Source organism: Indicator indicator, chromosome 14, assembly GCF_027791375.1.
Source record: "Indicator indicator isolate 239-I01 chromosome 14, UM_Iind_1.1, whole genome shotgun sequence".
Taxonomy (NCBI): domain Eukaryota; kingdom Metazoa; phylum Chordata; class Aves; order Piciformes; family Indicatoridae; genus Indicator; species Indicator indicator.
Genome location: NC_072023.1, coordinates 18298492 through 18310604, shown reverse-complemented (window position 1 = coordinate 18310604; position 12113 = coordinate 18298492). Strand labels below are relative to the sequence as shown.

At 47.8% G+C, this 12113-nt stretch overlaps 1 protein-coding gene across 1 annotated transcript; it reads left to right on the top strand.

The window, feature by feature from the left end:
• The first annotated feature begins 4920 nt into the window (after positions 1-4920).
• STYK1 (serine/threonine/tyrosine kinase 1) lies at positions 4921-11893 on the top strand. The gene is made up of 9 exons (XM_054386895.1): positions 4921-4987; positions 5587-5730; positions 7492-7740; positions 8395-8576; positions 9050-9133; positions 9402-9610; positions 10513-10553; positions 10809-10905; positions 11689-11893. Exons 1-9 carry the CDS (start codon positions 4921-4923, stop codon positions 11891-11893), a joined length of 1278 nt encoding a protein of 425 aa, XP_054242870.1.
• The last annotated feature ends 220 nt before the right edge of the window (positions 11894-12113 follow it).

Sequence of the window (12113 nt, the reverse complement as noted above, 5' to 3'; positions counted from 1 at the left end):
CTTTCAAATTCCAGTCTGGGTCCCCGCCCGAGGAGTGACTCTTTGCTCTTGCCTTGTTTCTGTCAGCAGCAGGAGAGCAGCTGGTGTGTGGAAGCCAGGCAGACCCGTTTTACAAGTGTGTGCTGACCTGTCACCTCACCTGCTGGGACCCACGCTCAACCGATCGCCCTGGGGAGACAGCTGAGAAGACCTTGAGGAGTAAGGAATTGTAACTGGGCAGGTCTGGGGGAGGAAAATCAGCGAGGAAGAACTTAACCATAGAGATTGCAACCACACAAGGCCTTATCAGAAGCGGCCTCAGACAAACTGGGAACCTGCAGCAGGCAAGCTTCAGGAACAGACTACCGCAGGGCAAGAGAAGTGGTGCAACTCAGGTAAGTGAGAGAAAGCACTGCTGAGAGATTAGCCTGTGAAGATTTATTTTGTTAAAAGACTTTAATTAATATAACTGTGCCCCAAACTAGGGCATTGCTGTGCTGTGAAGTCTGCATGCCTGTATATGTACAGAGAAACACCTGTGCGTGTGTTTGCTGCTTGTACTGAAGTTAGTGGTAGCCATAAATCTCCATGATCATGATGGGGTGGGGGAGTGTCTGAGGAGCAAAAATAAAGAGATGTCTCTGCATGCAGATTGATTTAAATGAAATCACTTCTAGGCACATTTGAAACAGGAACAAAGGGAATAAGTTTCTTACCAAGTTAGTCTCTGAAACAACGTGGGGGATGCTATGCAGGTGTGTGCAAATACCTCCACTCTGTGGTTAAGTAATACATGCCTAGGTTAAGTAATACATGCCTAGGGCTGGATTCAGAACTAATTAGCATCTGACTTCCATCACTGTTGCTTGATTTTAAGGAGGCTAACTGTAAACCAAAGTGGTGCAGCTACCTTGATTTTTGTCTGTATGTATCTCTTTGCATGAGTCTCTGTGTGTGTATGCACATGAGCTGCTGCTTAAATTATAAACCAAATCCATGTGATATTCACCAAGAAACATCCAAAAGTTTGGAAACTGTGACCCTGAAGTTGTGTACAGAGCTTCAGAATCACACAGAATCACAGAATGCTAGGGGGTGGAAGGGACCTCCAAAGATCATCCAGTCCAACCCCCCTGCCAGAACAGCATCACCTAGGGCAGGTCACACAGGAACACATCCAGGTGGGTTTGCAATGTCTCCAGAGAAGGAGACTCCACAACCTCTCTGGGCAGCCTGCTCCAGGGCTCTGGCACCCTCACAGGGAAAAACTTTCTCTTTCTGTTCCCATGGAACCTCCTCTGCTCCAGCTTGCACCCACTGCCCCTTGTCCTATCATTGGACATCCCTGAGCAGAGCCTGGCTCCATCCTTCCCACACTGCCCTTCACATCTGATAACCATGAATGAGGTCAGCCCTCAGGCTCCTCTGCTCCAAGCTGGAGCCCCAGCTCCTTCAGTCTTTCCTCAGCAGGGAGATCTTCCACTGCCTTCAACATCTTCAGCTCCTTTTCCTTGTGGCTGTACATTTATGGAAGCAGAGTCTGCTGTATTTCCTCACGCTGCACAAATGAATTATTTTATGTGAGATGAAGCAAAACTCAGCACCATGAGAACTTGCTTATCTCCACTGATATGGTGCCATTTTGGACTAATCTTGTCAGCAGCAGTGCAGAGTCCTCCTGACTCATTTCTCAATGCAGCAGTGACTGCTGACTTTGCCAGGTTTTTTTTTCCTGCTCCCTTGAAAAGGATTCTGGTTTGCCCAAAGTAATTCACCTGCTCACAGAGCAGCACGGACCTCATCATTTGCTGACTTCAGAAGCAGTCAGCCTAAATTTTCTTTCATCCCTTTACTATCCTTCAGCAGCAGCTAGCCTAGGTTTCATAGAGTCATAGAATCCTAGAATGGCTCAGGTTGGAGGGGACCTCAGAGATCATCTGCTCCAACCTCCCCACCACAGGCAGCATGTCATAGCGGAGACATTGGAACAGCCAGGACAGCAAGGCCCAGAGTATTATCGGTAACTCTTGCTCGGACAGAAGTGAGGTGGCTCCAGTATGTTATGACCTGGGTTAACTGGTCAGAATTTCCTCATCTGCAGCATTGGGGTTGGTGCTTGGTAACCCACAGGTGCAGTATCATGGGAGATGAGATGACTTGATGAGCCAGGAAGAATCTTGCAAAGATGTCATGGTCTGACAGGCTGTTGGAGATAGTCCCTGAGGGCTTCTGAAGGCAGAAGAGGCAGGATATGGAATCTAAGAAATATTTACCTTTTTGCAGACATCTGTGTTCTTATGGCATCAAGTTGTTGAGCTCAAAACCTGTGGGACTTGTTCTCTGTTTGTTTTGGACACTGCTCTTGGTGAAACAGCAGATATTGCAGGAGAAGAAATGTTTCTTTTGCCATTTGCTTTTCCATGCTGCTTTTCGTCGTCTTCTCTTATGTTTAGTATCCACAAGTGCTTGTCTGTCCTGAGCCCCTGCAGCATGGTTTCACTGCCATTTTGGCTTCTGCAGTGCCCTGGAAGCTCTGCTCCCTTTCAGCTGCACAGCCAGGGCAGTGTGCTTGTGCAGAACAGTTGCCTAAGCCTTGATGGGGGCCGTGATCAAAGAAGGAAAACAATAAAAGCACTAGAGAAAAGGTGACTGGGAAAGCTTGAGAGTATGGTTCTGCTACTGTGAGGTGTCATGGTTGAAGTATTTTGGTTTTTATCAGCCAGGCTGAATGCTGAAGATACTACTCAGCTGTTCTTTCTGTGCCTCTAGTCACATCACAGCTGGTCCTCACCAGTGCATAAAAAACACACAGAAGAACGTTTTCATAACAAGGTGGTGAGCAGTTAATGCAGACCAGGAAGTCTGAAGAAATAACTGCAGCTTGTAGCACAGTTTAAATAGTCTGATAAAAACACAAAATGAATCTGAGCCTTTGTTTTTATCCCATTCAATTCATTTCATTGGCTTGCTCTTTAGACAGGATAGCTCATCAGTACTCAAGCTTGTGTACATTTGTACTGATGGTGGGAACTGATCTTAGTAACCAAGCCAGACGGGGATTGATTTGGGGGGATCAAGGCACCCTCAGTAAGTTTGTAGATGACACTGAGCTGGGAGGGAGTGTGGATCTGCTTCAGTGTAGGAAGGCTCTGCAGAGGGACCTGAACAGCCTGGATCAATGGGATGAGACCAATTCTATGAGATCAAAGAAGGCCAAGAGCTGGGTCCTGCACTTGGGTCACAACAACCCCATGCAATGCTACAGACTTTGGGGACAGAGTGACTGGAAAGCTGCCCAGCAGAGAAATACCTGGGGGTGTTGGTCAACAGCTGGCTGAAGATGAGCCAAGGTGTGCCCAGGTAGCTAAGAAGGCCACCAGCATCCTGCCCTGGATCAGCAATGGCATGACCAGCAGGAGCAGGGCCACACCTTGAGGACTGTGCTCAGTTTTAGGGCCTACCACTACAGGAAGGACATTGAGGGGCTGGAGCAGGTGCAGAAAAGGGCAACAAACTGGTGAAGGGTCTGGAGGAGAGGTCTCGTAGAGGGGTCTGGTGAGGAGCAGCTGAGGGAACTGCGTTTGTTTAGTCTGAAGAAAAGGAGGCTGAGGGAAGTCTTTCTGGCTCTCCACAACTCCCTGAAAGGAGGTTGGAGCCAGATGGGTGTTGGTCTCTTATCCCTAGTAAGAAGTGACAGGACAAGAGGAAATGACCTCAAGTTGCACCATGGGAGGTTTAGATTGGATATTAGAAGAAACTTCTTGAAAGTTCAAGAAAGAGTTTTCAAAGACTGGAATAGGCTCCCCAGGGAGGTCATTGAATTCCCATGCCTGGAGGCACATAAAAGAGGCAGAGATGTGGTGCTGAGGGACAAGGTTTAGCACCAGCCTTGAGGAAGTTAGAGAATGGTTGGGCTCAATCTTAAAGGACTAACTGAAATTATTTTATGACTTTTTATGACATCTCCAAGTGCAGATACATCCCATTTTCCTCTTTCTGATGTCTCTGTTGTACAGCTGATGAAGCACAATTTCACTGTCTAAAGTTTCATCCATCACCCATATCAGTATCAATCAAAATGATATCACTTATCGTTAACCATTGGGGTTAATTGCCATGAACTCATAGCTGAAAGCAAAGGCAGAACTTACAAGATAAAAAAACTCCATGCCTATAAAATGTTTTAAATGATACTGTGTGGACTTAAGTTGAGATGTCAGTCCAGGCTGGGGGATGATGAGATTGAGAGCAGCCCTGCAGAGAAGGACTTTGGGCTGCTGGTGGATGAGGAGCTGGACATGAGCCAGCAATGGGCACTTGCAGCCCAGAAGGCCAATGGCAGCCTGGGCTGCATCAAAAGCAGCATGGCCAGAGATGGAGAGAGGGGATTCTGCCTCTGCTCTGCTCTGGGGAGACCTCACCTGCAGTGCTGTGTCCAGCTCTGGAGCCCTCAACACAGGAGATACATGGACCTGATGGAGAGGGTCCAGAGGAGGTCATGAAGATGATCTGGTGGCAGGAACACCTCTGCTACAAGGAACCTCCTCTGCTCCAGCTTGCACCCATTGCCCCTTGTGCTGTCATTGGACATCCCTGAGCAGAGCCTGGCTCCATCCTCCCCACACTGCCCTTCACATCTTGATCAACATGACTGAGGTCAGCCCTCAGGCTCCTCTGCTCCAAGCTAAAGAGCCCCAGCTCCCTCAGCCTTTGCTCAGCAGGGAGATGACACAGAGCTCAGCAGCTTTGTGGCTCTGGGCTGGACTCTTTCAATGCCCAGCACTGCTTCTTCATGCAACCACTGATCTTAAGGGATGGAAGGCTCCATATTCAGCTTACTTCTTGTGTCATACATGATCTATTTTTCTAACAAATGTCATTAGTATTCTTCGTGTCTGTGCAGAAGACAAAGGCTGGAGACCCACTTGGTTGTAACTGAAGATGGCAGGGGATGTGAAACGATTCACACGCATGCTACTGGAATGCAGCAGCAATGACAAGCTCTGTGGTAAGATTCACAGTTTCCTTCACAGCCTCACAGATTGCACTGGCTTGGAAGGGACCCTCAAATGTCATCTTGTCCAACCCCCTGCAGTCGGCAGGGACACCTCCCACTAGTTCAGGCTGCCCAGGGCCATGTACAGTCTGATTTTGAATGTCTTCAGGGACAGGGCCTCAACAGCATTCCTGGGCAGCCTGTTCCAGTATTTCACCACTCTTGTAGAAGTTCTGCAGAACTTCTTCCTGATGTCCAACCTATGCTATGCCATTTGTGATGGCAGAGCAATATCCAGCTCCCATCTCTGTGCTGTCCCTCTGCCAGGGCTGGTTCTGTTCTCACATAGCTACAGCTCGTAGCCTCTGTATTAAAGCACCATGAATGAATGTGGAAGTCCCAGTGGTTCCATGCAGTGTAGACACTCAGCACCTTTGAAACACAGCCCTACCAGTGCTGAGTTGCTGTTCCAAAGAGCAGAGGGTGGATGCAGCTGCTTTTGGGGTGGGAAGCTGCTGAAATGAGTTATTACTGCTTTGTTAGACAGGAGCAATGTGCAGCAGGCAGTGCTGTTCATTCCTTGGTTTCCTATTTTCTCTTCCTGTGGCCAGTTGTGCGTGAATATCAGACTGAAGTGATCGTTGTCCCAGTTCTCCTGGTGGGGTTTTTTGTCATCCTGCTAACTGTCATCCTTTGGCTCCACTGCCGAGGCTTGAGAGCAAAGCAGCAGCAATCAGCATCACCTGGACACCCAGGTAAATGATTTTCAGCCAGAGTTTCAGGTTCCAGTGACCAGAATTTAGTCCCATTTGGCCATTGCTTCAGTGACAGCCAAGCAAGAGCACTTCTGAAGAGCCTGAGTGGTATTCAGCAGTAGGGTGAACCCTAGAAAGATTGAGCACACTGGTGTACCCAACTTGCAGTAGTGGGAGCAGGATCTCTGGTACTGATGGATCTGAGGAAATTTAGAGTCACAGAATGGTTTAGGTTGGAAAGGACCTTGAAGAACATATAGTTCCAACCCCCCTGCCATGGACAAGAACACCTTCCACTAGCCCAGGTTGCTCAAGGCCTTATCCAACCTGGCCTTGAACACCTCCAGGGAAGGGGAATCCACAACCTCCCTGGACCACCTGTTCCAGTGTCTCACCACCCTCACTCTAAAAGATTTCTTCCTGATCTCCAGTCTCAATCTGCCCTCCTCAAGCTTAAAGCCATTGCCTCGTTTCCTCTCATGAGAAGCCCCTGTCAAATGCCCCTCCTCAGCTTTCTTGTAGGCTCCCTTCAAGTACTGGAGAGCTGCAAAGTGGATTTGTGTGACAGCCCCTCACAGGTTCCTGCAAGGAGGGGTTCAGTGGAGTGATCATGAATGGCAGTCATTTTAATGAAGATCACACCCACTTAATCCATTTTCTATACTGTCATTTAAGAAATTTAATTTTAAACTGCTGTTTCCCACTCCCTGTGTAGACAACAGGAGATAGAACAGAGACTGACAGAATCATAGAATCATTTTGTTTGGAAAAGACCTTTAAGCTCTTCCAGTCCAACCATTCTCTAATTCTGCCAAGGCTGGTACTAAACCACGTCCCTCAGCACCACATCTCTGCCTCTTTTAAACACCTCCAGGCATGGAGATTCAATCACCTCCTTGGGCAGCCTGTGCCAGTGTTTGAGAACCCTTTCACTGAACAAGTTTCTTCTAATATCCAACCTAAACCTCCCCTGGTGCAACTTGAGGCCTCTTCCTCTTATCCTATCACTTGTTGAGAAGAGACTGACCACTACTTTTCTCCAACCTCCTTTCAGGGAGTTGTAGAGACAAATGAGGTCTCCCCTCAGCCTCTTCCTTTCCAGACTAAACAACCCCAGTTCCCTCAGCTGCTTCTCACAAGCTCTGCTCTTCAGACTCCACATATTGCTGTGTGGAAGTGAAAACCTGGTTCTGAACTGATTTTGGTTTGGTAGAGGAAAGCATCTCTCCAGCTTATGTTAGGGGAAATAATTGAGAACCAAGATAAGGCCTTTGTGGGAACATCCTGTGCATGGCACTTTCATAACAACTGGTAGCTGCTAACAAAAGGGAAAGGTCATTGCTTCAGGACATGGGAATTAGGTACAAATGCAACTTACCTAGAAAGTTCCCAGAGTGAAATATGTTAGAGATCTCCAGACTCATTCTGCCTTTCCATGAAATAGAGGGGTTGATAAATTCCTTTTCCTCTTCAAGGGTCAGAAGAAGTAAGATATATTAAGAAGTCCTTACTGTGCCCTGATATCCAACCAGTATGGAGCAGTTATTTCCCTGGAGATATTTAAAAGAGGCAGAGACATGGTGCTGAGGAATGTGGTTGAGCTTGGATGAGTTAGGGAATGGTTGGACTTGATCTTAAAAGGCTTTTCCAGCAGAAAGGATTCTCTGGTTCTATGAAAAATTAAAGAGGACAGAAGGATGGGTATAGCCACCTAAGGCAAGGGTTCTTCTGTCTGGCTTCATGGGTATTTGCTTTTGTCAGTGAATACCAAGGATCAGCAGGAATCCAGCTCCACAGAGAGCCACTATATCCAGCTGAGTGAGACATCTGTGGAGGCCCTGCTGAGTTCTGCATCCTGGGCTCTGAAAGACCTGGAGATACCACGAGAGAAGCTGTCAGCAGGCAGCCTGCAGCTGATAAAAGACGGCCACTATGGGAGCATCTACAGGGCACAGCTGGAAACTGGGAACCCTGGCAAGACCAAGAGTGTGGTACTGAAAGCCTTACGAGGTACGGCACATGGCCAGGATCCACTTTGGTACGGAGACAGGATGCTGGGCAGAACTCTGGGGTCATTGTTGAGCAAGAACAAGTTGTGTTCAGTATCACCAAGTCTCAGTGATGGCTACTAGCTGCAGAGTAGCTTCCAGCTCCTCCTGTTTGTTGCCCATGCTGCATGCAGAGGCTCCAGCTGGGCAGTGGCTGCAGCACTATCCTAGCAGAGCTCCCTTGAGGTATTCCATAGGAGCTTCCTTACTGGCTTCTACTGCCTCAAGAGCCCCCAGTGAGTCAATCCTCTGCTTATCACAGGCAAGCCTGATTTCTTCCTTCTCTGCCTTCAGGTCTCCATCCCCCTTCCAATCTAGTTTAAAGCTCTTCCTGAGAGCCCTGCTAATTTTGGTCCCGGGATCCTTTTTCCTCTCTGAGACAAGTTAACCCCAGCTGTATCTAGCAGGCCTGGTGTCTTCTAGACCAACCCATGATCAAAGAACCCAAAGTTCTGCCAGTGATCCCAGGCTGAAAGCCAAGAATTTATCTGAGTTCATGTTGATTTTAAGCTGTTCACACAGTTCTTTGCTGTCTCCATTTGGGTTTTGTTGTTGTGGTTGTGGGCTTTTTTTTTGGGGTTCGTTTTGTTTGGTTTAGGGTTTTCTGTTCTTTCAGGCCAGGCTTGTCCCCAGGAAGTAAAGGATTTCCTGGGAAGGATTAAATTCCATCAAAATCTTGGCCATCATGAGAACCTGGTTGAATTGGTTGGATGCTGTGTAGACCAGCTCCCATTTTATATGGTCTTGGAAGATGTGTCCCTTGGTGACCTGTTGACGTTCCTATGGACGTGTCGGAAGGTAAGTCAAAAGATGTGATGATATAACATCTTCTGAACTCCCTTAGCTACATATAATCCATAAGTCACAGATGATTCTTTTAATCCCTCCATGCAACCCTCTCTATCAGTCTAAACAAATTCCATCTCCCAGAGAAGTTCTACACAAGATTGAAAGATGAGTGCCATCCAGAGGGAGCTGGACAGGCTGGAGAGGTGGGCTGAGGAGAATCTCATGAGATTCAATAAGGCAAAGTGTAAAGGCCTGCACTTAGGCTGGGGTACCTAGGCCCCATCCCTGGGTATACTAAAGGTCAGGCTTGACAAGGCTCTGAGCAAGCAGATCTAGTGGAGGATGTCCCTGCTGGCCACAGGGGGGTTGGACTGGATGAGCTTTGGAGATCCCTTCCAACCCAAACTATTCTAGGATTCTATGAGTTCTCCTTCTGTGTGCAGGTGGGGTCTCACCACAGCAGTCTGCTCTCTTGTTTCTAGGATGTAATGCCCATGGATGGTATCCCCTGTGACCTCACTGAGAGGCAAGTGTATGAGGTTGGACAGCAGGTTGCAGCAGCTCTGGTAAGTCTGCTCCCTACTGGATTTCCTTCTTGCTAGGTTACCACACAAGCCTGTGTGGTGGCCTCTTGGCCTAGGCACTGAGAATGTGCTTTGGTAAAACTGAGCCAAGGATGCTTGTGTCATTTTGGTGAGCCTGCACCTCTGTTCCATGGTGTGGACAGGTAGAGTCCAAGTGGAAATTTAAATCAGCTCCATTTCAATCATACCAGTTTTAATTTAAACATTCCCTTTAAAATTCTCAAGGTCTTTTTCTTTTACAACTTTCCAGGCTTACCTTGAACGGAAGAAGTTGTTCCATGGCGACGTTGCTGCCAGGAATGTCCTCCTTCATCACAACTTCACTGCCAAGCTCTGTGGTTTAGGTCTGGCCTATGAAACTCACAAGTATGGTGCCCACTCAGTCACACAGATTGTGCCAGTCAAGTGGCAGGCACCAGAGAAGCTCCTGAAGAAACCCCCCAGCATCAAGGCAGACATGTATGACTTCATTGCACTAGACTTTCATCTGTCTGATAGTCACTATCTCTTGCACTCATCCCCTAACTTGGTGCAAAGCAGCTTTGGAGAAGGACCTGGGAATGCTGGTGAACAGCAAGTTCAGCAGGAGCCAGTAATGTGCCTTTATGGCCAAGAAGGCCAATGGTCTTCTGGGGGACATTAAGAAGAGTGTGGCCAGCAGGTCAAGGGACGTCCTCCTCCCCCTCTACTGGTGAGGCCACACCTGGAGTATTTTGTCTGGTTCTGGGCTCCCCAGTTCAAGAGAGGCAGGGAGAGAGGCCAGTGGAGGGCCAAAAAGATGCTGAGGGGTCTGGAGCACCTCTTTAATGAGGAGAGGTGAGAAACCTGGGGCTTTTGAACCTGAAGAATAGCAGACTGAGAGGGCATCTTCTCAATGCTGATCAGCATCTAAAGGGTGGAGGTCATGAGGATGGGGCTGGGCCCTGCTCAGTGGTGCCCAGTGATAGACCAAGGAGCAGAGTAGAACACAGGAGCTTTCACTGCAATGTAGGAAGAGCTTGTTTACTGTGGAGGTGCCAGAGCACTGCAGCAGGCTGCCCAGGGAAGTTGTGGAGGCTCCTTCTCTGGAGACTTTCAAAACCTACTTGGACACATTCCCATGCAACTTGCTCTGGGTGACCCTGCTTTATCAGGGCAGTTGGACTAGGTGATCTCCAGAGGTCCCTTCCAACCCCTGCCACTCCGTGCTGTCACCTCCTGAGGTTCACAGTGAGGCACACCTCATCTCAGCCTAACGCTCCTCCTTGTAGCTCATCTCTTTTCTTCTCATTTCTGCAGTCATGCTGAGTTGTTTGCGGTACTGAAGCCAGCTGGGTACCTGGAACGGAAACTTCAGCTTGCTTTGTTTTCTTCTCTTGCAGATGGTCTTTTGGAATCCTGCTGTATGAAATGATTACATTAGGTAAGAAGATTTCATGATAATAAAAAACCAAATACATAAAGAAGCAGCAAATTAAGAAGACCCAAAATCTCAAGATAATGTTGGGCCATGTAGATCAGCATCCTGGTTTCTAACAACCTGCTAAGTGGTGGCAATTCCTTTTAGGCTCTGTCAGTGTGAATTGTGTGAGGAAGCAAATGGATTTTGCTAAGGAAGAAAGATGTTCTGACACAGACACTGCTGGGGTTTATACTGGTATTCCTTTTGCTCTTCCAGGTGCTCCACCATATCCTGAGGTGCCACCATCTGACATTTTGCATTACCTGCAGAGACAGAACATTATGAAGCAGCCTTCAAACTGCCAGCAAACCATGTAAGTCACTTGCATTAGGGAGAGTTGAACTTGAGATCTGCAGAGCTAAATGGAAAAGAGACATGAAACCTGCATCTTATAGGAGATTCATAGATTCATAGAATAGTTTGGGTTGGAAGGGACCTTGAAGATCATACAGTTCCAACTCCCCTTGCCATAGGTAGAGACACATTCTGCCAGCCCAGGTTGCTCAAGACCTCATCCAGCCTGGCCTTGAACACCTCCAGGGAAGGGGCATCCACAGCCTCCTTGGGCAACCTCTTCCAGTGTCTCACCACCCTCACTGGAAAGAATTTCTTCCTAATCTCCAGTCTCAATCTGCCCTCCTCAAACTTCAAATCATTCCAATTTCTCACCCTATCACTCCAAGCCCTTGTCAAATGTCTTTCCCCAGCTTTCTTGTAGTCCCCTTCAGGTACTGGCAGGCTGCTCTAAGGTCTCCCTGGAGCCTTCTCTTCTCCAGGCTGAACAGCCCCAACTCTTTCAGCCTGTCTTCACAGGAGAGGTGCTCCAGTCCCTTGGTCATGTTGGTGGCCCAAAAGGTCTTTTCCTTCTGTAATACTGGAATACCAAAGAGTCCCTTTCCATACTCAGATTGACACCCTGGGCCTGCACACCTTTGTCCCTACACGTTCTGATGTGGTTGCAGATTTCAAAGGGTCATTGAAAGAACTTTTTACGAATCAGAAAAAGAGGAGATTCCTTTAAATGTGAGTTAACTGTAGTATAACTTTTGCTCGATGCTTCTTGTTCCCAGTGCTTCTCTACTTCTCCATCTGGCAGGTACAGCATCATGAAGTCCTGCTGGCAGTGGAATGCAACTAAGAGGCCTTCTCCAACAGAACTGATCCAGGCCTTACAGACAGCTGTCAAGACCAGCAATGACCACGCAGTGCTGCAGGTGCCTGAGCTGGTGGTGCCTGAGCTCTATGCTGATATTGCTGGTGTGGATGTGCACAGTTTAATGACAGAGTACACGATCCTCTGAAGGACCTTTTCACTGCAGAAGCTTCTGAGTTTGCCCTTTCTAGGCAGTTTGCAAGCTTAGGTGTGGAATTTCAGACTTCTCTCCTGTGCCAAAACAAACAACTATTATCATCATGATGATTAAATCAACCTGTTGATATTTTGCCAGTGGTCATTTGAGAGCAAAGTGAGTTCATGAAGCTGTAGGAAATGTCATCAGAAACCTGAGTTAAAGGAGTGTC

Excerpts from the sequence above, each read along its gene's own strand:
- STYK1 (XM_054386895.1), top strand. The coding sequence starts at position 4,921 with ATGGCAGGGGATGTGAAACGATTCACACGCATGCTACTGGAATGCAGC. Across the intron at positions 4,988-5,586 it reads CAGCAATGACAAGCTCTGTG|TTGTGCGTGAATATCAGACT; the intron begins GTAAGATTCACA and ends TCCTGTGGCCAG. Across the intron at positions 9,134-9,401 it reads AGCAGGTTGCAGCAGCTCTG|GCTTACCTTGAACGGAAGAA; the intron begins GTAAGTCTGCTC and ends ACAACTTTCCAG.